We start from the raw sequence: 19,442 nt of genomic DNA on the forward strand, positions 1-19,442 counted from the left end.
CACAAAATCAATCTGTCGCGCGCGCGGATACGAATCGCCGCGCAGCGCCGGGCGACTCTACGCGGAGCCACGACGCCGAAGAAATTTTACGACGATCGCCGTGACTTTAAACGACAGCAATCAGTAGTTCCAATGGTCATAACTATACACGTGGAGCTTAATAGCTCCGCTTATTTCAGGGATGTAAACCGGTTTTACTCGTGAATTGCCTGTTTTCCGGTACTGTGACGCGACAATGAACGATACGTTTATAATTGCATTCATTGTTCAGTCTGTCTCTGCCGGCGATCCGGAAAATGTGGCATTTAATTTCCAATGTAGCTAAGTATATCTGCCATTAATATTTTATTTATGAATAAAGTTACGCGATAACCAAAAACACAATAGCCCACGTCCACGTTTGCTTCTCACGACTGGCATGTGTGTACTACGTTATTTGTTCATGTATAACAGTTGCTCGTTTAAAATATCAATGAAAAGTCAAATGTCTCCGATGTGTGTAGTCAAAGGATGACGAAATTGTCACGTAAATTATCACGTCGCAAAGTAAAGACATCTCTCAGAAAGATAACGTGATCGCGCCGTGACTACTTCGACCGGAGAAAATTATCTCAACGATGCACGACGACAAAGGATTTGCAGGAAGAAATAAAGTTGGGCACACCGGTATAAATAGCGAGAGGTACCGTTGCGACCGTATCGGGTTGAGGGTCGGGGTGATGCGATCGTGATCGATGTAGATCGTTCTTTCGATCTATCTGCGGCAATCCGTGCTCGGGCAGGCCGGTGTGTCCCTACCGGCCGATCGGCAACGATCTACATACACCGGTGAACCACGCGACGCTTTTACGTGCACACGTACCGAGGGACCTTCGTATAATGTACGAGCGAATAAGTTATACATACGTATATAAATGCAAAACATTTGTATAGCGAGATCTGTTTCCGGGTCACGCTGTACGGCAGGTTGACGCCAAAGATATCGACGCTATTGTCTCTCGTGCTCGATATCCGTGATCCTCTCGCATCGATTAGCATTGATTTGTGGATCATCGTGATTGGCCCGCGGCACCAGCTGCCAATGTCGATTTATTCGGATACGTACATGGGCTAGTCGTTACGGTGATTCTCCGTTTTGCGAACGATCGTAGATAATCACTCGCTGGTCACTCGCTCGCGGTCAGAGATCGAGATCGCTCGGTCTCACGCATATAGATTCGTCATGCCTCGATCTTTCAATAGTCAAGTGTGTATCCGCGCTATCGCAACCGAACACTTAACGATTTGGTTGTGTAACGCACGGGGTGTCCGCAAATTCTAATCCACCGCGACGTCAACATTGAGAAGAAAGGAGAACAATGGGTGTCGCTCAAAGTTAAAATAAGTTCCGTAGATTTGAATCCGCGCTCTCCTTTCGCTGCTGGCTATACGGACTGTGTGGCTTTAATTGTATATCGCAACGATCTCTTGTGAACCGAGAAAGACACCTGCGACCAACGAGAGCCGCAGCTGATATCCGAGTCTTCCAGATTGCGTAACGATTCATGCCTAACAAAGTGTGGGACTCGATGTATTAGAGCCAGTGAATGCGGGGACCCTTAGATTCAGCCCGTACCTCTTTCTTTCTCCGACGAGCGAAATCGTATAAACTGCGAAGATAGGATCTATACGTCGGCCACGCCTCGAGAGAGGGATCGAACTGTCTCTTCCGTATACGTCCAAATCGTTTTTGACGTATCTCGCGAGGATTAGCATAAGGTGCGTCTCAGGGTTCTGCATTTCATTTACGTAAGAGCATAGCGAATAACGGAAGCCATCGTTCGACGCTAAGACAATGGTCTTTATCAAACGATTCTTCAGCGGAGCCCATTCATTTCACGCGCGCGTTTATATTCTACAATAATATCGTAATTTTCATACGCACACAAATTTGTAATGCAACACTTGCAAGCTTTTGAAATATAGTCCTCAGATAACAAAATAAAATACTTCAACAACATAAAATTAAAATTATATTGCTATAATGCTGCTGTAATATTACATTGTAATATTTCTGGAGGCGGACATTTTACCGTTGCTGCAAGATTGCAGCAGCGTTGCAGCAACATTTCGCAGCGTTTAGGCAATGTTGCAATCTTGCGATAAATTATTGCTGCAATGCTGCTGAAACCTTGCTGTGCTGTATAGAAATGTGCGTAAATGTCTAATATTAAATTTAATTCATATTTGTGACGTTCAATTATCTGTTTTTCCATAATGTATAAATGAAAACCACCAACAAATACTTTTGTCCAATTTCTTCGCAATAATAACTGCAACCGCACTCTATACATTTCTCTGCGCGTTACCCTTAATCTTCTCTCCAGTAAACACTTTATCTACAATTGATATTCTTCTGTATTATATTACTTTCTACTATAACGTTAAACTATTTATCTGCTATAAATACTACAATTTACTATATCCAACTATTCCGTTATAGTATGTTATTATCGTTCATCTTTACATTACTATACGTGCTGATAGTTACCCAGCGAGAAATGACTCGTCGATTCGACGTTGTTTCAACAAATTTCTCACTGGGTAAACAGGGTGAGTCGTTAAAGGCTGTCCCAACTTTTTACTATAATGCCCATTCTACACCTAGGGATGATCCTACTTTTACCACATCCGATACCCCTTCTATACCTAAAGCTAATCCTACTTGCAGCTTATCCGAGGGAGTAGTATAAAGTGTAAAAGGGTACACTGTAGTTGTACTTTGGTACGATTGGAAACCAACCAAAGTGTAAACCTTTTACACTTTATACTACTCCCTCGGATAAGCTGCAAGTAGGATTAGCTTTAGGTATAGAAGGGGTATCGGATGAGCCACAAGTAGGATCATCCCTAGGTGTAGAATGGGCATAAGAGGTGAATTACCGACCGCAATTGTAGCCAACTCGGGAAAAAATGAACAAAATCTCGTTCTACATGTCTCAATCATGTAATATCTAATTATTTCTCAAGAAATGTAATTAGATATTACATAACTCAGACATGTAGAACGAGATTTTCTCTATTTTTCCGAATTGGCTACAGTTGCGGTCGATAATTCATCTCTTATGGTAAAAGGTTGGGACAGCCTTTACGACTCCTGTATATCGGTAGTAGATAGAAGCTTTCACGTTTTCTCTACTTTACCGGGACTCTGTGGGTAATACTATCGTTCATTCTATGAGAAGAATCCCACAGAGGGACTCAAATCAGTTATAAATGCTTTCTCGCCAAACCCACGAGACTCACAAAATATTCCGGTATAAAATAAAAATTTCCAGGCACTAGAAGTCGCGCGAATCAAATAAGAGTTGTACGAGGGTACTTCAATTTCTTATTTCAGACTAATTATTCCACCTGGGCAAGAGAACAGTTCACAAATTGTGCTCGCAAATAACTCATCCTTGACAGTGACAGTGTACACCGGCCATGTTGCAAACGTTAGACAGCTGACCGTATTAGACCGCGTGGAAGGCAGAAAATTTTTTCCTTTTCTTTCCGAGGGATTTCGACATTAAGACACAAATACCCTTCAGTACTCTCATCGAGAATGTAGAATTATTAAATACAAAAAATGTGCCTGTAATTATTTCAAAAGGGAATAATCCAGCACTCCGTTTTCAGATGGACCTGTATTATCGATCCGACAGGTCGAAAAACGCCGGCGTATTATTTAGGAAATAAGAAATATTAAAACTTCTCTCCGCGGTCTGCTCAAGGCGAGCCAGTGCGCAATTTCTATGATGTGAGCTGACTCACATCTCGCACGTAGTATCTTCGGTATCGCCTCTCACCTTACCTTCGGCACGGGCTCCACGCATGTGTGTTAATGCGCGGGTTGTGAGGTCATACACCCACCTTCACAGGTGGTTCGTTTTTCGTTCAAACCGCGGAGAACGTTGTGGAACGGACGCGCGAGGGGCTCCTCTCGCGCGAAGAACATACGGTCGCGCGCAGTAGTTTACATGATGATCATGAGGACATTGTTCGCGGCTTATCCTGTGTCAGTGTTGCTTGCATTCACGGTCACTGCCATTGGCAGCAATTACACAGATATCAATCTACCGCACGAGCACGTCAAGTATTACTTCAACTCTTTTCCCACGGTAGCAGAAAAATGCCGCAATGATGCGGCGTGTCCATATAAGGTAAGATTATATTCAATACTAATTTCTTAACATGCCTCTTAAATCTTTTTTTGTACAACATTTGAGACATATCCCATAAAACTTTATTTAGAAATTAACTTCTGTGGAGTTTGCATTTGCACAATACCCGTTTATTCGCCTAAATTTTATTTAAAAAACTTGTTGAATAATTTTTACGTAAATCATTAAAAGTAAGTCAACTTTTTAATATGTTTCAGGACAGTCTCGGTACTAAAGCTTGTTGGGGCTACGAGGAAGATTGCAAAGCGAAAAACTCTTTATCTATTCCGCACTGCCCAGGCGACCACAAGGGGTGGGTTGCCACGAAAAGAGCTCAGTTGGACACATTTTATGCGCAAGGCGACTTCGGATACGTGCGCGATCAGAGAAAAGAGATGATGCTGTTGTGCGAACCATTGTTCGTGGTGAGTTTAATCGATAATTACTTTTTTATAATACGTTGTCTAGTAATATAAATTTAACGTCACATTGGGATCGTAAAAAAATAGTTTAATATCTCGGGTTTTTTTTCAGGACGATTCGTCCTTGGAGTGTTCAGAGCACATGAGGTTCTGCAGAGCGAGAAACGTGATGCTAAACTTCACAGATTTGCTGAATCGAAAGGAACCTTTACGGTACAAAATGGATGTGTTAAAAGAAGGTCAAATTAGCGGCTACTGCACGTGAGTGAATATCAACGAGCAGATTATCTATGCGAGGAATTGGAAAGTGACTCTCTCTTCTGCGATCAGGCTGAACGTGAAGAGATTACAGGAGAACGCGGATCATATTAGCGCGCTGCAGTCTTGGGGACCGGAAATACGAAACTTTCGAAAATTACCTCACCGTCCAATTGTTCATGGCGACTGCGATGTCGTCATTGAGAAACCGACCTTCATCATGAAAATAGATGCCAGTAAGTTTGACGGCATTTCCGAAAGAGTGTCAAGTGAGTTACGGCTCATATTCGCCACTTCGTTAAAGTCGCTCTGTTTTAGTAGTAAACATGTATCATCACTTTTGCGACTTTTTCAACTTGTACGCATCATTGCACGTGAATCTCTCGCACCCATCTGCGTTCGATACTGATAATTACATCATGATCTGGGAAAGTTATAGGTAACAAGCATAAATCGAAACGTAAAACGAAACTGACGCGAACATAAAATGAAGATTACGACCCGTTGGATACCGAACTGTTTCGCTTTCAGTTATCGATCGGCGTTCCAAGATACCTTCGACGCATTCACAAGAAATCCACTGTGGGATTTGAAAACATTTCGAGGAGAGACAGTGTGCTTCAGGAACTTGGTCTTTCCACTCTTGCCGCGGATGATATTCGGTTTATATTACAACACACCGCTAGTACTAGCATTGTATATCATTTCACCGAGATGCCCTACGCTCCAAAAATGAATATGAATTATGAGAAAATATTGTTTCAGATTTACGGCTGTGAAAAATCCGGATTGTTCAAAGCTTTTGGCGATCATGTGTTGCATCGACTTCAAATACCTCTTCATCAAAGGAAAGATCGAAAGATTCGTGTAACATTGCTAAGCAGAGATACTCAGTATAGAAGGATCTTAAATGAGAATGAACTGGTGAACGCTTTAAAGGAGAATCCGGAATATAAAGTTAGGAAGGTAATGCTCCAATAGAAAGACTTTCCAGAGCAACATTATGTCGTCTTAAAGACATCTTAAAGACGTCTTGAACAGTTCTAAGACGTCTTATGAAGTTGTCATCAATAACAAATGTGTTAATTGAAACTTACAAAGTTATATAAATACTATTTAACATGTAATCAATATTTTATATTTTTATAAGACGTCATAAAGACATCTTTTTGACAATGTCTTAAAACTCTTTTCTTCTGACGTCTTATAGACGTCTTTTAGTAAAGTCTTAAAGATCTCTCTTTAAAGACGTCTTTAAGACGTCGTTTAAACATACATGTTGTCTGGGTTAATTAAAGACCATTAACATTCTGTTTATGCAAGGGGTAAACCGCTAAGAACATTGTGGTGTACAGATTTGCGACATTACTGGGCATTACTAGGCATTTTTGAGCATTAGTTTGGGCATTAGGCCTGACTGGGGCATTATAAAGATATAATAAGATAAAATAAGATATAATAAGATAAGACAAGATATAATAAGATAAAATAAGATAAAGCAATGCCCACTGGGCATTAGTGGGCATTGGTGTACAAGAGTTTGTTGGCGGTTTCCCCCTCGTGTTTATGTTACGTGTTATACAACCGATTTCTTGTTGCAGGTGGTGTATAATAAAAATGTATCATTCAAGAAGCAGTTAGAAATCACTAGGAATTCTGATATTTTTATCGGTATCCACGGCGCTGGCCTGACGCATTTAATGTTTCTGCCAGATTGGGCAGCAGTGTTAGAAATGTAAGTTCTGTTCTAAAACATTAAAAATGTACGATTGCGTGAATAGTATTGACCATTTCAATTATTTTTCGTAGATACAATTGCGATGATCCTAATTGCTATAAAGATCTTGCACGGCTGAGGGGTGTAAAGTATCTCACGTGGAAAGATATGTCAAAACTAGTGCAACAAGACCCGGTACGTTTGCATACATTTTTCGCTAAAGTAATATAAGATTTTATAACTTGGTTTTATTTTAATCAAAGAAAAATTTGGTACTAAATAAGAACGAATCTATAATAAATACTTCTGACATTTTTGTTACTCTTTTTTATTCCATTTTATTTTCTCATTGATTTAAACTATGATTCTAGCTTTGTGTTTAAAATGTATATTTATAACTTGGTTTTATTTGAATCAAAGATTTGGTATTAAATAAGAGCGAGTCTATATAACAGATATCTCTGACATTTTTAATATTTTCTATTCCATTTTATTTTTTCTTTGATTTAAACTATGATTAAAGCTTTGTGTTATTATATGTATAGACGTACATGCTTAAATGGATACAATTTACAGGGGACACATCCCGATGGCGGGGCTCACGCCAAGTTTACGAACTATAGCTTCGACGTTAAAGAGTTCCTCAGAATCGTCTCGCTTGCAAGAAATCACGTCAAGCACCATAATGCATTTAGGAAGTTTAACAATTCTCACGGCAAAGTACAAAATGATACTAGGACGCCGGATAATGAAGAATCGGTACAACCTTCCAATGCTAAGGAACCGATACGACTACAAAAATCGGATATATTATCCAAAGATGAATTGTGAACACTCCTAGGCACTAAATTATGACAACAAGATATGGTAACAGAACATGATTTAAAATGCATTTGTTGATCAAATTTCTTATACATATACATACTTAGTTTTATACTAATGTACATACTTTATTTTGATAAGTAAAATAAACGCGCGAGAGATCTCGATATGTCTGAGTTGCATTTGGCAGTACTTTCTTTTAATCCTTAATTCGTAATTAACGTTAATATATTTTTTTTATTACCTAGAGTACCGACCAAAGTTATATCAGCTTCCGATTTTTTTAGCATGACTTTCGTCAAAGTGCATCGAATGTGCTCAATCTTGTATACATGAAGGGTAATGAAATTTGACAAAATACACCATGATTTTCGGACTTTTCATTCGTGCACTTTAAAACATATGTTTTGCTCAAAATATCGAAAGATGATACAATTTTGGTCGGTACTGCATCTATATTTGGCCACATGAGAACTATAACGTAAAGTCTCTATAATGAAAAACGGAAGAAAATATTCATAAAATTCACTGTACACATTTTGATATAAATTATGTAATATTTTTAACAAAGACTCGTGGAAGAAAACACGGAGAGAATTTTTTCTTAAAATTTATCCTGAAAATCGTGCGATCGTGGGACAACAACAAATTTGAAGAACTCTATGAGTTTTTCCCACATACATTTTACTAGTAAATAAACTTGTTAGTACAATCACTAGTGAAATGCATGGTAAATTTTCAAAAACCTCATAAAATTCTTTAAAATGCCATGTTGCCCCACGATTAAATTATTTTTAGGATAAATTTTAAAAAAACATTCCCTCTGTGTATTGTTTTCAGCAAGAGATCGTCAAAATTCCGACCGAAATTATAAATTTATTAAAACTAGCCATCATTATTGCACATGTTTCACAGTTTGACCGGTATTTTGAACTTGTAAAGTATCAATGCTGAAAACACACTCACAGCCATATATATAATTAATATTAATAGAGCCACCGATTGTTTGGCGTATAACGTGTACATTGACATATTGACAAGGCCAGTCGTGACGTTGCTAACGAGGAAAAAGAACAGGCCGTTGTAATTAACAGCGTCAAAAATCTCTAAAGACCTCCCGATTATACATGCCTCGTTCTCATCTCTCTCGCTCTTCACGTGTTTCTTTAAATTCAGTCGCAAACTTTTACGCATCCTCTCCGTTTTGCTTTCATCGCACGACTCGTTTATCGCGCAATCAATTATGTCCAGCACGATCTCTACGAGCAGCAAGAAACTGAGTAGCGTAGTCGTTAGAAGTACTATCCACATGCAGTACCCGGCGTTAGCTAGTCTTCTCGAGACCTCGAAATCGCAGAAGAACGTCGCGATGCAAGTTTGCGCGGCGATCAAAGATAATTTGATGCACAACATCATGGACTCGTTGCAGCGCACTCCAAACTCAAAACCGTGCAGTTTCACCGAAACTTTCGTACTCGGTCTCGCGTGCGAATTTTGATACGCCGAGTGTATCAGTCTTCCAATGGCCACACCGACGAAATACAGCCCCACGTAGCCGGGTACGGAAATCAGACCCTCGCGATTGGCGGAGAAAAAGTCGTCCCTCGGCCCGTCCCGCAAGACCCACGCCTTCAAACCTTTGGTGCTCATGGTGTATTCGTGCATCCACAGTATCCATATACCCGAGAGTAACGAATACCTCGAGCTGACGGTGCTGGTTATCATACTGGTGAACAACTTGACGACAGCTAGAGTCATAAAGAAGTTCCAGTGGACGCCGTACTCGGTGACGTGCCTCTGATAACCCAAGTACTCTACCACCGCGAAACGTCCAAGGCCCAGCGCCAGGAGTGGCGCGCAACTTCGTAAGCAGCCTTTCATGTTTCTCGTTAAGGTCTCCCGAAATCCTCCTTGACGGGAGGTAGAGAAGTCACGAGCCTCCGGCGCAACCAACGCGTTCGCCAGTACGAACAACCCCACGCCCGTGTCCATCAAACTGTGCCCGAACACCTCCGTCTTGGCGAACTTCCGTGGGAAGATACGAAAGTCAACGGCCAGTATGCAGATCGCGGTAATGATGTTAATCAACGCGCGAAAGTTAGTTATGAAAGGTCTCCTGCCGCTAACCGGCCGCACAGTCAAATTGGGAGGATTGCTCTCCTTGCGCATCAGCAGCAGCATTATGTTCAGCAGAGAGACCGAGATCATCGTCACGCATACGCTCCCGATGTGCTCCGATAACGCGGTGCAGCACAGGATGCTCGGGACGACGGCCAGCGTGAACTCGATGACGACTCTCGCCTTTTCGCGCGTGTACTTTTTGAGGACTCCCAGAGTCGTCGCTGCCAACAGAACGCCGCACACGGCCGGCAAGAGCGTGAAGATCACCTCTTGCGGCGCCGTGCCCCCGTGATCGGAGACGAACGCTTCTTGCTCCAGTCGGTATCGCTCCTTGCTCATCGGCGGCGACATAGCCGAGTCGAATTTCAAGCATTCTACGAGCGCGCCCAGGACTCAACTGTGATTTCGCGCAGTCGGAGCACAGTATAACCACAGTATAACCAGTGTAACCAGTACGGTCACTCGTTCTTTTGTTTCACGTTCGCGCCGATCTGTACTGCGCATCCGACATGTTTTTATAATGTCCAATCGCAGGATTTTTGTACGTGTGTTAGTGCAAAGTCGGTGTGACATTCGCAGTGTTGACGAATAACGCTGTAAAGGCGTTATTGAAAATAACTCAGTTAAGAAATTGTTAATATCGACGAAGATTATTCAATAAAAAAAATTTAATAGAAATACGTATTGTAAGCTCTAAGGATATGTTTAAGTGAGATTATTTTTACAGGTATCGAAGAATTAATGTAATGGTACAGAATGATATGTATACCAGTTTAAATATACATTCAGTTCAATAACGAAAAATAATAACTGATATAGTTAATAAGTTTTACTATTAATACCGTTGTATATGCAGATTTCATCGCAAAATTGATGCATTTAAACCTCCTCTTGTGGCTTTTGTTAACGTAAATGTTGATAAATATTTTTCTGTATTCTTACAAATATATAGACTTTGGATTTTCATAATTTTGAAAATATTTCAATACTGAGATATAAATTATACGTATAATTGCTAAAAATTTTGCTAACAATACAGTTATATTAGACTGTAAGCAAGTATGTTAAAGTTTGATTTTTTATCATTAGTCATCATATTTTATTGATGTTTTATTTCTACACTCACCCGCAAAAAAAATGGGCCACCACATTTTAGCCCAATTTTTCAACATTTTTCAATAGTGATAACTCGGCGAAAAATCATCGTAGACAAATGATTAAAAAAGTATTTTGAAGCTTGAAGTTTCAACTTTGAAATGCTGTCAACAATTCTTTAAAATTCGTTTATCTTCCTTGTTCTATGCTTTAAAAAAGAACACATTATTTTTTTCTTAGAATTACGTATTTTTGACGCTCTGTGGCTGGATAAAAAAATTTGTCTCGAAAATACCATCTCAAATTTCATAAACTATAACTCTTTGCCTACAAAACGCTTTTTTAAAAATTGTCCTACGATGTTTTCTGACCAAGATATACGATTTTGAAGCTAAACCTGTACTTTTTAGAAATGTTGTCGATACTCAGCAAAAACTCATCGTAGACAAATAATTAAAAAAACGTTTTATAGCCAAGAAGTTGTAGTTTATGGAATTTGAGATGATATTGTCGAGAGAAATTTTTTTACCCAACTACAGAGCATCAAAAATACGTAATTTTAAGGAAAAAAACAATGTATTCTTTTTTTATAGCAGCGAACAAGGAAAATAAAGGAATTTTAAAAGGACATTTAGAGCACGTTAAAATTGAAACGTCAAGCTTCAAAATGCTTTTTTAATCATTTGTCTACGATGAGTTTTCGCCGAGTATCTACAACATTTCTAAAAAGTACAGGTTTAGCTTCAAAATCGTATATCTCGGTCAAAAAACATCGTAGGACAATTTTTAAAAAAGCGTTTTGTAGGCAAAGAGTTGTAGTTTATGAAATTTGAGATGATATTTTCGAAACAAATTTTTTTTATCCAGCCACAGAGCGTCAAAAATACGTAATTCTAAGAAAAAAACAATGTGTTCTTTTTTAAAGCATAGAACAAGGAAGATAAACGAATTTTAAAGAATTGTTGACAGCATTTCAAAGTTGAAACTTCAAGCTTCAAAATGCTTTTTTAATCATTTTTCTACGATTTTTCGCCGAGTTATCGCTATTGAAAAATGTTGAAAAATTGGGCTAAAATGTGGTGGCCCATTTTTTTTGCGGGTGAGTGTATTAGCAATTTCGTATAATTCAATGTATCAGATTTTGTACCAAACTTAATATTTTATTGAAAGTATTTTATTAAAAATAATGGCAAATATAATTATATTTAATGGTAATATGTTGCAGTTATAATTTTATCTATCTTTTTAATTAAGCAGTAATGTCCCCCTGTCCCTGCCTATCCGAGTACCTACCTACCCGTATTCCGCTGTATAGTCTTATTAATTTTCCTATCATTTCCTACCTATCCGCGTTTCACCTTTTTGTTAATAAACCTACGAGTCTTTCGTTAAAACCGCGACGCGATTTATAAGAGGTTTGGAGTTATACGCGCGCGATTTAATAGGGGTCTTTTTAATCTTGCACATATGCAAGAATAAGTAAAGAAGGAAAGAATATAACCCACCCGAATTTTTGCACATAAGAAGAAATCAACATACGAGTATATCGTACACATTTACATAATACATCAAAGTGGCCAATATTGACCACTAACTCGGCGTATCCCTTCGTTGGGCCAGATTGGACATACCTTTTGTTGCTCCTGGCCTTACAGTCTGGTCATTTTGACCAGAGATCAGGAAGGAAGAAAATTCCTTCCATAGTCGGATTATCGTTACCGACAAATATTTCGTACGGTTCGAACTGTACGCGAGCGTCGATCGTATAAAAAAAATGCACGACCACGAGAAGTTAATTAAAGAAGAAAATTAATTCAAAATATTTACTGTATAAAACTGATCAAATATATTTCGACATCCGTTATTTGCTGGAGAATAGGTGTTGACTCGATCTTCGAATTCAAAATTCAAGTATATAGATACGGAAACAAAATTTACTTCGCGTTATATATATTTTAATATACTTGATTCTTGAACTTCTTTTGAAAAATCAATCGCGAAAACCGACCGCGAAAACAACCGTAAAAATACGAAGATGCGTGCAACTGTGCATGTATTCATGCGAGACGCATCTTGAAAGTGTATCGCGGGGTGCACATACAAAATAAATGACGTGAGACCCAGAGTAAAGAGACTTTCCGTTCGATAGACCGACAATTGAATATTCCAGTTGATCAGTAATTTCAAATGATGTATGAAAATAATATTAAGTTTCAGCGTTCTCGACAAAATATACAGTCTCACGTCATTATATAAATTTTTATATAAATTTGTTAATAAAAAATTGATAGAGTACAAGAGATTAGCTCGACGAATATATTAATAATGTTCGTCATATTTTGCATGAAAATTACGGGACACCCAACCCTTCGCAGTTAAAATCGCGATCACTCCCTTTCGTTAAAGTAAATGTATAAAAATAAATACGAAATTATGTTGTACTCTATCAATTTTGAGGCAACGAATCTACGAGATATACTAATTTATGTTCTACAATCTACGATCTACGAAATGTACTCTGGGAAAAAAGAAGTCAGTTGCAACCCATTTTGGGGCCCACAATTAGTAATCGAATTATTTAGATTGTTCGTAACTCTAATCTTTTACGAATTTTATTCCGCGTAACTAAAAATCACAATTAGCTGTTCTATCTATATCCAAGATATTAAAGTAATACTAATCAATTCCCTCAATTAGTTCTGTCGATATTCAGTAACGCAAAGATAATTTTCACTTAAGTGGCAATAACCGAAATGTTAAGTTGCTTAACTACATCAAAACACGGTCAAAATTTTTCCCAGAGGATCTACGAGATATACGAGAATTTATCATCTACAATCTACGATCTACGAAATGTAGATTCGTTGCCTCGTTAAAAAATTATTTGACTTACCAACGAACGCGCAGCAGCGGAGTTTAACTACGATGAATCTGTAACAGAAAAATATAAGATTTCTATTAAAATAGCGTTCAAGAAAACTAAAATTAGTGCAAGATATAGTTTATATGCGTATAAAACTTTTTATTCGGTTAGATATTTTTATATGATTATTGCGCGAAAGTTGTTCCGTAAAAGCCGAGATTTTCACGAGAATAAACTTTTGTAAAATCTCAAATTACTTCTCGTCCTTTAAATATTATTTGAAATTCATGAAATTATGAACTGAAACGACGTAGAAAATTGCATGACGGCCGATGGCTGTCATGCAATTTTCTACATTGGTTGTTCAATTACTGGCGCTAAGTAATTCTATACGCAATGAAACGACACGATAATACACCGGAGAAAAGATGAATTTGGCACAAAATGAAAAATTAACACTCACCATAAAGTTGCTCCGCCGGCGCCTGATGCCATCCCCGGGCCAGCTCATCCTCTCAGATTATCCTCCAGGGCACTCGCGAGAACACAAAAATCGTTCGCGCGATTTTACACTCCCGTTTACAAAGTCGATGTGAACGTATTCATTTTGTTCCGTCAAGTTCGCCTCCACTTCGAGTCGGCGAGTTTTTTAGTCGAAAAACTGCCAAATCTCCAAAGTGTGGCCATCGACAGGAACGGACATTTCACAAATACTTGTTCAAATGGGCTTTGAAGAGTCTTTAATTCGATCGAGTAAAACGGCACTCCCGAACGCGAGGAAAATTAAAACTTTATGTTACACGCGCACTTTTATACGTTTAATGTTGGAGAGATTATTATCTTGGCAAGCGATCGATATGTTATAAGTTTTCGTCATCACCGATGTGATTACGGATCGCGACAATTCTTTAAACGCGATGGACAGATGTTAAAACTCATGTACGAGACGATCGCGTTGCGTAGATGATCGAGATTCTCGTCGAAAGTAATCGCGTTACGAGGGGCGACGCGACGACACGCGGAACGTCCGCCTCGCTCGACTCACTCGCGCCGACTGATTCGGCACAATAGACTGTTTTCGAAAAAAGTGTTCACGGTGCTACGTCATTGTAACCGGCGCTCGAGACCGCGTTGTTTACTACGGCGCGTACGTCATTTCTTGGAATTCGTGCTCGGCCAACGGCGCTCGGCAAATACAAGTCACGCCGTACACCGGATTGTTTACGCGGCGAAATCGAACCGAGTTAGCGGCCCGCGCCGCTTCGCATATCGTATTGTTTTTTACGCGTTCGCGACAAGTACGGGAAGAAACTTCGATCGTTTTCCGCGAATAATTAGCGAACGATATCGTCGCGTGATCGCTGAATCCTCGCGATAGATACCGAGAGTGAAATTACTTTTTCATTGCGACGATTGCTTCTTCAAAACGATACTGTGTCTCGATTGTGTCTCGATAAATTGTTAACTCAGTTGCGTTTATTGTGCGGTGTCGATGTTGAAATGTATAATTTTCAAGTTTTTCGTTTATTAACGGAAATATAATCGTGAAATTTTTCTCTTATTAACGGAATCATATAAATGCTGGTCAGAATGCAGAACTTTGAGTCGAATTACATCGCGATACGTTTAATTGAAGATTTAAATATCAATTAATTTTATTCGTGCTTAATTATATTGTAGTAATTACTCATCGATAGTTTAAATTGATCTCTTTTTTAGAAAAGGAGAATAAAATGTTTAATAAGATGCAATTTTCACAGCGAAGAAAATTGAATTTCTTATTTAACAAAAACAATTATTTCATTTAATAAATATTATTCTATATATCATGAAATCTTTATTTGAATGTAGAAAATGTAATGCTTCAAATTAATTTACGCAATATAATACATAGATTTACTTGAAATTGATATTTTTATTTAAATAGAATAAATATTTGCTTCAGTAAAAAAAACAATTTTAAATCAATTTTCTTAGTTTAAAAAAAAATTTTAATAGTGTATTTGCATACTTGATAAATGCTGTTCCGTAATAAAGTTCTATTAAACTTCGCTTAATATACAAAAAAATTAATGAGAGAGAGAGAGGGGGGAGATAAATATTAAACGCTAGCCCATACAGCACAGAAAGTTAAAATAATGCTGCTGAAACGTTGCAATGTTGAATGTTGTAGTATAAATATTTTTTCTACGTTGAATCTTTGTACATTAATTCTTTATATTGTTGCAACATTAAAACAATCTTGAACAAATTATTATTTTTTGACAATCAAATAGATACTTAAAACATTTATAATTATGAAATGTATATATTATATATGTACAATATTTTTGCAACGGTCAGAAATTTTCTGAGCTAAGATTGGATTAGAGGAATAATTCAATTTCAGCACTTCCAGTTCTAAAAAATATTCTGCTAAACGCGACCAATGTTAACTGAATATAATTTAACAATGTTTTCTGAATGTTGAATTGTAACGTTTACAAGACATTACAATTCAGCGGCCATTAGACGTTTTTGCAATATCTTTTCAACGTTGAATTTACATTTCGTAATATTGACGTAATATTGCAATGTTGTAACGGAACGTTTCTGAGACGTTGATTCAACATTTGTGTGCTGTATGGGTAGTGTTATACACTTGACAAATAATGTCCCGTGTCTCTTAAGACTCGAATCGCTAAACTCATTATTGACAACGACGAGGCAACTTTAACGTATGGAGCCGAAAGATCGCAAGTCCCGAAAAGTAAAAGTTTTCGAAATCCGCAGTTCTGACTATTATCTGAAGATGCTAATACGACAGATTGGATTTGCGTTGTCTACGTGAGAAAAGTTGATGTAAATATCATGCAGATAACTTACGTTAATGTAATTTTGAATTTCACAGCACAATCCTGGAGAAATAGGCGTAGCGTGGACACGCACAGACTCACAGAGTGGTGACTTCATCGGCAGTGTCAGAAGATGCATAACAAACTAGTTCCAAAAGTAAAACATGGACGTAGAGACGCGCGAAGCAGTCTCTTGAAACGGTATCAAGTAAAACGCCGGCGTGGCCGCTCTCGGTATCAAGTGATTGGGTACGGATATAGTACTTGGTACGCCTATCAAGTGGTCGGTATAAACTAGGCTATAGGATTGAAAAATTGTCAAAAGTTGTTACCTCGTGAATGTGGCAGAATGAGACGATGTTACTTTTGCAATATTGCCAAAAAGCGCGAAAACGGACGGACGTTTCACAAGTAAATATATTGTCCCATTTACATCATGTGTAGAAATACAAGAGGTTACCTCATCTGGTTGTTTTATCTGAAACAAATAATAAAATTGAGCGTAGTTCGAAACTCGAAGTTCCCTTTTTTTCGTTCGTGCCTTCAACGTGCCGTCGACCGAACTTTTGACTTCCAGTCCTTTTGACACCGGAAGTTCCGTATTTTCCGATTTACAATGCCCTATATTATAGGTTTGCTTTCAACAATCAATAAATTTTAAAACAGTGGTTACAAAATTATGCTATAAAACATTGGACACCAAGCAAGTGATCCACTTTGTGCTCTGACCAATTTACAGAGGAATGTTTTAACCGTTTGATATTTAAAGAACGATTGAAACCAAACAGCATTCCAACACGATTTGATTCCAACACAATCCCCATTCTTATATCGCATATATTGCAAACAAAAGTGTGCGCAAAAATCAGGATATTCCTTCTTCAAAGAAAATTAAGTTTTTTCATTGACGTCCCAGATAGCAACGAGACGTTCTAGAGTTGCCCTGGATATTCAGGGGACTGCTCTGGGACGACCTGGATTGGTCGGAGACGTTCTGTGCTGTATGAGAAAATATCTTTATTAATTTTCTATTTATTACAATCGTAGGTTTCCAGTGGACAAGTCGCATCTTTTACAGAAATGGCTGGATAATATGAAAATCAAGAACTGGACTCCGAACAACAGCAGTTTTTTGTGCTCCCAACATTTTGAGCAAACTTGTTTTCATAAGAAGAAGGGAAAATACGTGGCGTTGAAAGATGGGAGCGTTCCAACGATATTCGAGATTGAAAATTTCGACAATCCAAAGTCAGGTAAAACTTACGTTTCTACGTTTGGCAAATTTGTCTTTACTTGCTAAAATAAAAACTTAACAAAGTTATGTTCTTTTCAGCTGTTGTGACGTCAACTGGAAGTATTTCTACCTGCAAAACAGAATTCAGTCAGAAGATAAGTTTGAATGATAAAGACAGGTTTAAATTTTCACAACAGACTTTTCGCAATGAATTCAGAAATGAGATTGAAACGCACCTAGCAGGTAAGTTTCTTTATTGGTTTCTCATTTCATTGGAAGTCGTAGACCAAAATATGATTTCTATGACTAATGCAATTAAGTTTACTTGTGAGAAATCATTTATCATGAGTAGTGAAACTAACTGTAATAACAAATAAGGTAAGAATTAAGAGATTTTTCATTTTTTTACAGATAAAAATACAGACAAATCACTACAAAGATACAGACAAATGACTTTTAAAAAATCTGAACTTATAAGTTTTGTAGACCATGATCATTGTTATGATATCTCTCCATCGTTACTGCGTAGAAAACTCAAGCATAGTCAAGAGCTACTAAAAAATAAGGAAAAGTTAATAAAACTTCAAAAGCAACAACTTAAACGTCTCAAGACACGCATAACAGGTTTAAAGAAAACAGTAATGGAGTTACGATGTCAGCATGATGTCAAAAAATTACCTGAAGTGTCTTGATTCAATACCCAATGAGAGTGTAAAAGAATTTATAGAATGTGATAAAAAGTGGTAAGTTGTTGAAAAGCTGGCAGTATCCACCAGCTTAACAAAGCTTTACGTTAACTCCGCATTTTTATTTATCTCGAATTTAGCGTAAGAAGATAAATATGTCTTTATCTGTGTGTTACATCTGTGTGTAGCATGATTTGAATACACCAAGTATATTAAAGTTATGCTACAATTCCATTGATTGAGAACCTGAATGTATTTCAGAAAGTATTGAGCCGTTAAAATATTAAGTTCGAAAGGCGAGAGAATAGTGGTTAATATCTTATTTATTATGAATGAAATGGAAATAAGAAAAGGAACTCGGGAGAGCGGAGATGGTAAAGTATGTATATATACATTAATTTTGGAGTTAAATTTAAAATATACATATATGATAATTATATTTAATTTACCTTACAGACATTAGTTGTGCCAGAATAATTGTTCCACTGCTACCTTCTGATGTCGGAAAGAATGACATCTATATTATAAAATGAAAATGTAGACATCAAGCTTTAATACAAAATTTTATTAAAATTTGTTTTATGGATTTTTCTGCGACAACAATTTACGTATTTCTACCTGTTTACCTTCCTATCCTAAAGTGTACTGTTACCACTACTAAAAATGTTATAGGGATGATCTGAAATAATATACAGTACAAGATGATTCTGAAAACATCCTAAAAATATACGAAAACTGATATATTACAGGAGATACAGAGATATTCTCGGTATATTATGTACAGTACGTACTACATTCTCATAGTATGAGTATAGAATAGAACACAACCAAAATTGGGCACTGCATTACCCGCTTGAAAAATAGGCATAGCATATTATATCAAGTAAAACGCCGGCGTGGCCGCTCTCAGGTTTCACTCCGCTACTCAGCTACTGCTCGGCGAGCGCTCTGCGCTGATTGAATTACACTTTGGAGAATAGTTCTATCTCATTAGCTGCGTTCAGCATTGCAAATCCGAAGCGTCGGAGTGCTTTTCTGCATTCGAGCGAACAAGAGAGAAAAATGAGATGGAGAAGGAGGAAGGGCGCTCCGACGCGCCTCGGATTTGCAGTGCCGAACGCAGGCCATTATGTCTCTCGACACAGATCCAAAAGTATAGTCCAATCGAGAGAAGCAAGAAGTGGACGTTAGACGCACGATTGGCCG

General features: G+C 37.9%; 3 protein-coding genes across 6 annotated transcripts; 2 read left to right on the forward strand and 1 right to left on the reverse strand.

Moving 5' to 3' along the window:
* The first annotated feature begins 3,027 nt into the window (after positions 1–3,027).
* On the forward strand, positions 3,028–7,585 carry LOC105569184 (EGF domain-specific O-linked N-acetylglucosamine transferase). 3 transcript variants are annotated; one of them, XM_012025402.1, is made up of 11 exons: positions 3,028–3,588; positions 3,661–4,184; positions 4,403–4,609; positions 4,719–4,867; positions 4,937–5,100; positions 5,183–5,303; positions 5,396–5,549; positions 5,630–5,830; positions 6,466–6,599; positions 6,674–6,776; positions 7,158–7,585. In XM_012025402.1, exons 2-11 carry the CDS (start codon positions 4,002–4,004, stop codon positions 7,410–7,412), a joined length of 1,671 nt encoding a protein of 556 aa, XP_011880792.1. In that variant the 5' UTR covers positions 3,028–3,588; positions 3,661–4,001; the 3' UTR covers positions 7,413–7,585. The 3 variants fall into 3 exon arrangements, with proteins under 3 accessions (XP_011880792.1, XP_011880790.1, XP_011880791.1); XM_012025401.1 differs by having other exon boundaries at positions 3,248–3,296; positions 3,380–4,184; XM_012025400.1 differs by having other exon boundaries at positions 3,028–4,184.
* Positions 7,586–7,978: 393 nt separating this feature from the next.
* Positions 7,979–9,982, reverse strand: LOC105569185 (phosphatidylinositol-glycan biosynthesis class W protein). The gene has a single exon (XM_012025403.1). It carries the CDS (start codon positions 9,873–9,875, stop codon positions 8,313–8,315), a length of 1,563 nt encoding a protein of 520 aa, XP_011880793.1. The 5' UTR covers positions 9,876–9,982; the 3' UTR covers positions 7,979–8,312.
* Positions 9,983–16,543: 6,561 nt separating this feature from the next.
* LOC105569188 (THAP domain-containing protein 2-like) lies at positions 16,544–18,809 on the forward strand. 2 transcript variants are annotated; one of them, XM_012025406.1, is made up of 6 exons: positions 16,544–16,727; positions 17,364–17,569; positions 17,650–17,793; positions 17,962–18,293; positions 18,498–18,615; positions 18,693–18,809. In XM_012025406.1, exons 1-4 carry the CDS (start codon positions 16,666–16,668, stop codon positions 18,240–18,242), a joined length of 693 nt encoding a protein of 230 aa, XP_011880796.1. In that variant the 5' UTR covers positions 16,544–16,665; the 3' UTR covers positions 18,243–18,293; positions 18,498–18,615; positions 18,693–18,809. The 2 variants fall into 2 exon arrangements, with proteins under 2 accessions (XP_011880796.1, XP_011880797.1); XM_012025407.1 differs by lacking the exon at positions 16,544–16,727 and adding an exon at positions 16,748–16,771.
* Positions 18,810–19,442: the final 633 nt, after the last annotated feature.

Source organism: Vollenhovia emeryi, unplaced genomic scaffold (assembly GCF_000949405.1).
Source record: "Vollenhovia emeryi isolate VEMERY1.0 unplaced genomic scaffold, V.emery_V1.0 DF939125.1, whole genome shotgun sequence".
Lineage (NCBI taxonomy): Eukaryota > Metazoa > Arthropoda > Insecta > Hymenoptera > Formicidae > Vollenhovia > Vollenhovia emeryi.

Excerpts from the sequence above, each read along its gene's own strand:
- LOC105569184 (XM_012025400.1), top strand. The coding sequence starts at position 4,002 with ATGATGATCATGAGGACATTGTTCGCGGCTTATCCTGTGTCAGTGTTG. Across the intron at positions 4,185-4,402 it reads ATGCGGCGTGTCCATATAAG|GACAGTCTCGGTACTAAAGC; the intron begins GTAAGATTATAT and ends AATATGTTTCAG. Across the intron at positions 5,304-5,395 it reads ATGATCTGGGAAAGTTATAG|TTATCGATCGGCGTTCCAAG; the intron begins GTAACAAGCATA and ends TTTCGCTTTCAG.
- LOC105569185 (XM_012025403.1), bottom strand. The coding sequence starts at position 9,875 with ATGTCGCCGCCGATGAGCAAGGAGCGATACCGACTGGAGCAAGAAGCG.
- LOC105569188 (XM_012025406.1), top strand. The coding sequence starts at position 16,666 with ATGAGACGATGTTACTTTTGCAATATTGCCAAAAAGCGCGAAAACGGA. Across the intron at positions 17,570-17,649 it reads TTTCGACAATCCAAAGTCAG|CTGTTGTGACGTCAACTGGA; the intron begins GTAAAACTTACG and ends TGTTCTTTTCAG. Across the intron at positions 17,794-17,961 it reads GATTGAAACGCACCTAGCAG|ATAAAAATACAGACAAATCA; the intron begins GTAAGTTTCTTT and ends ATTTTTTTACAG.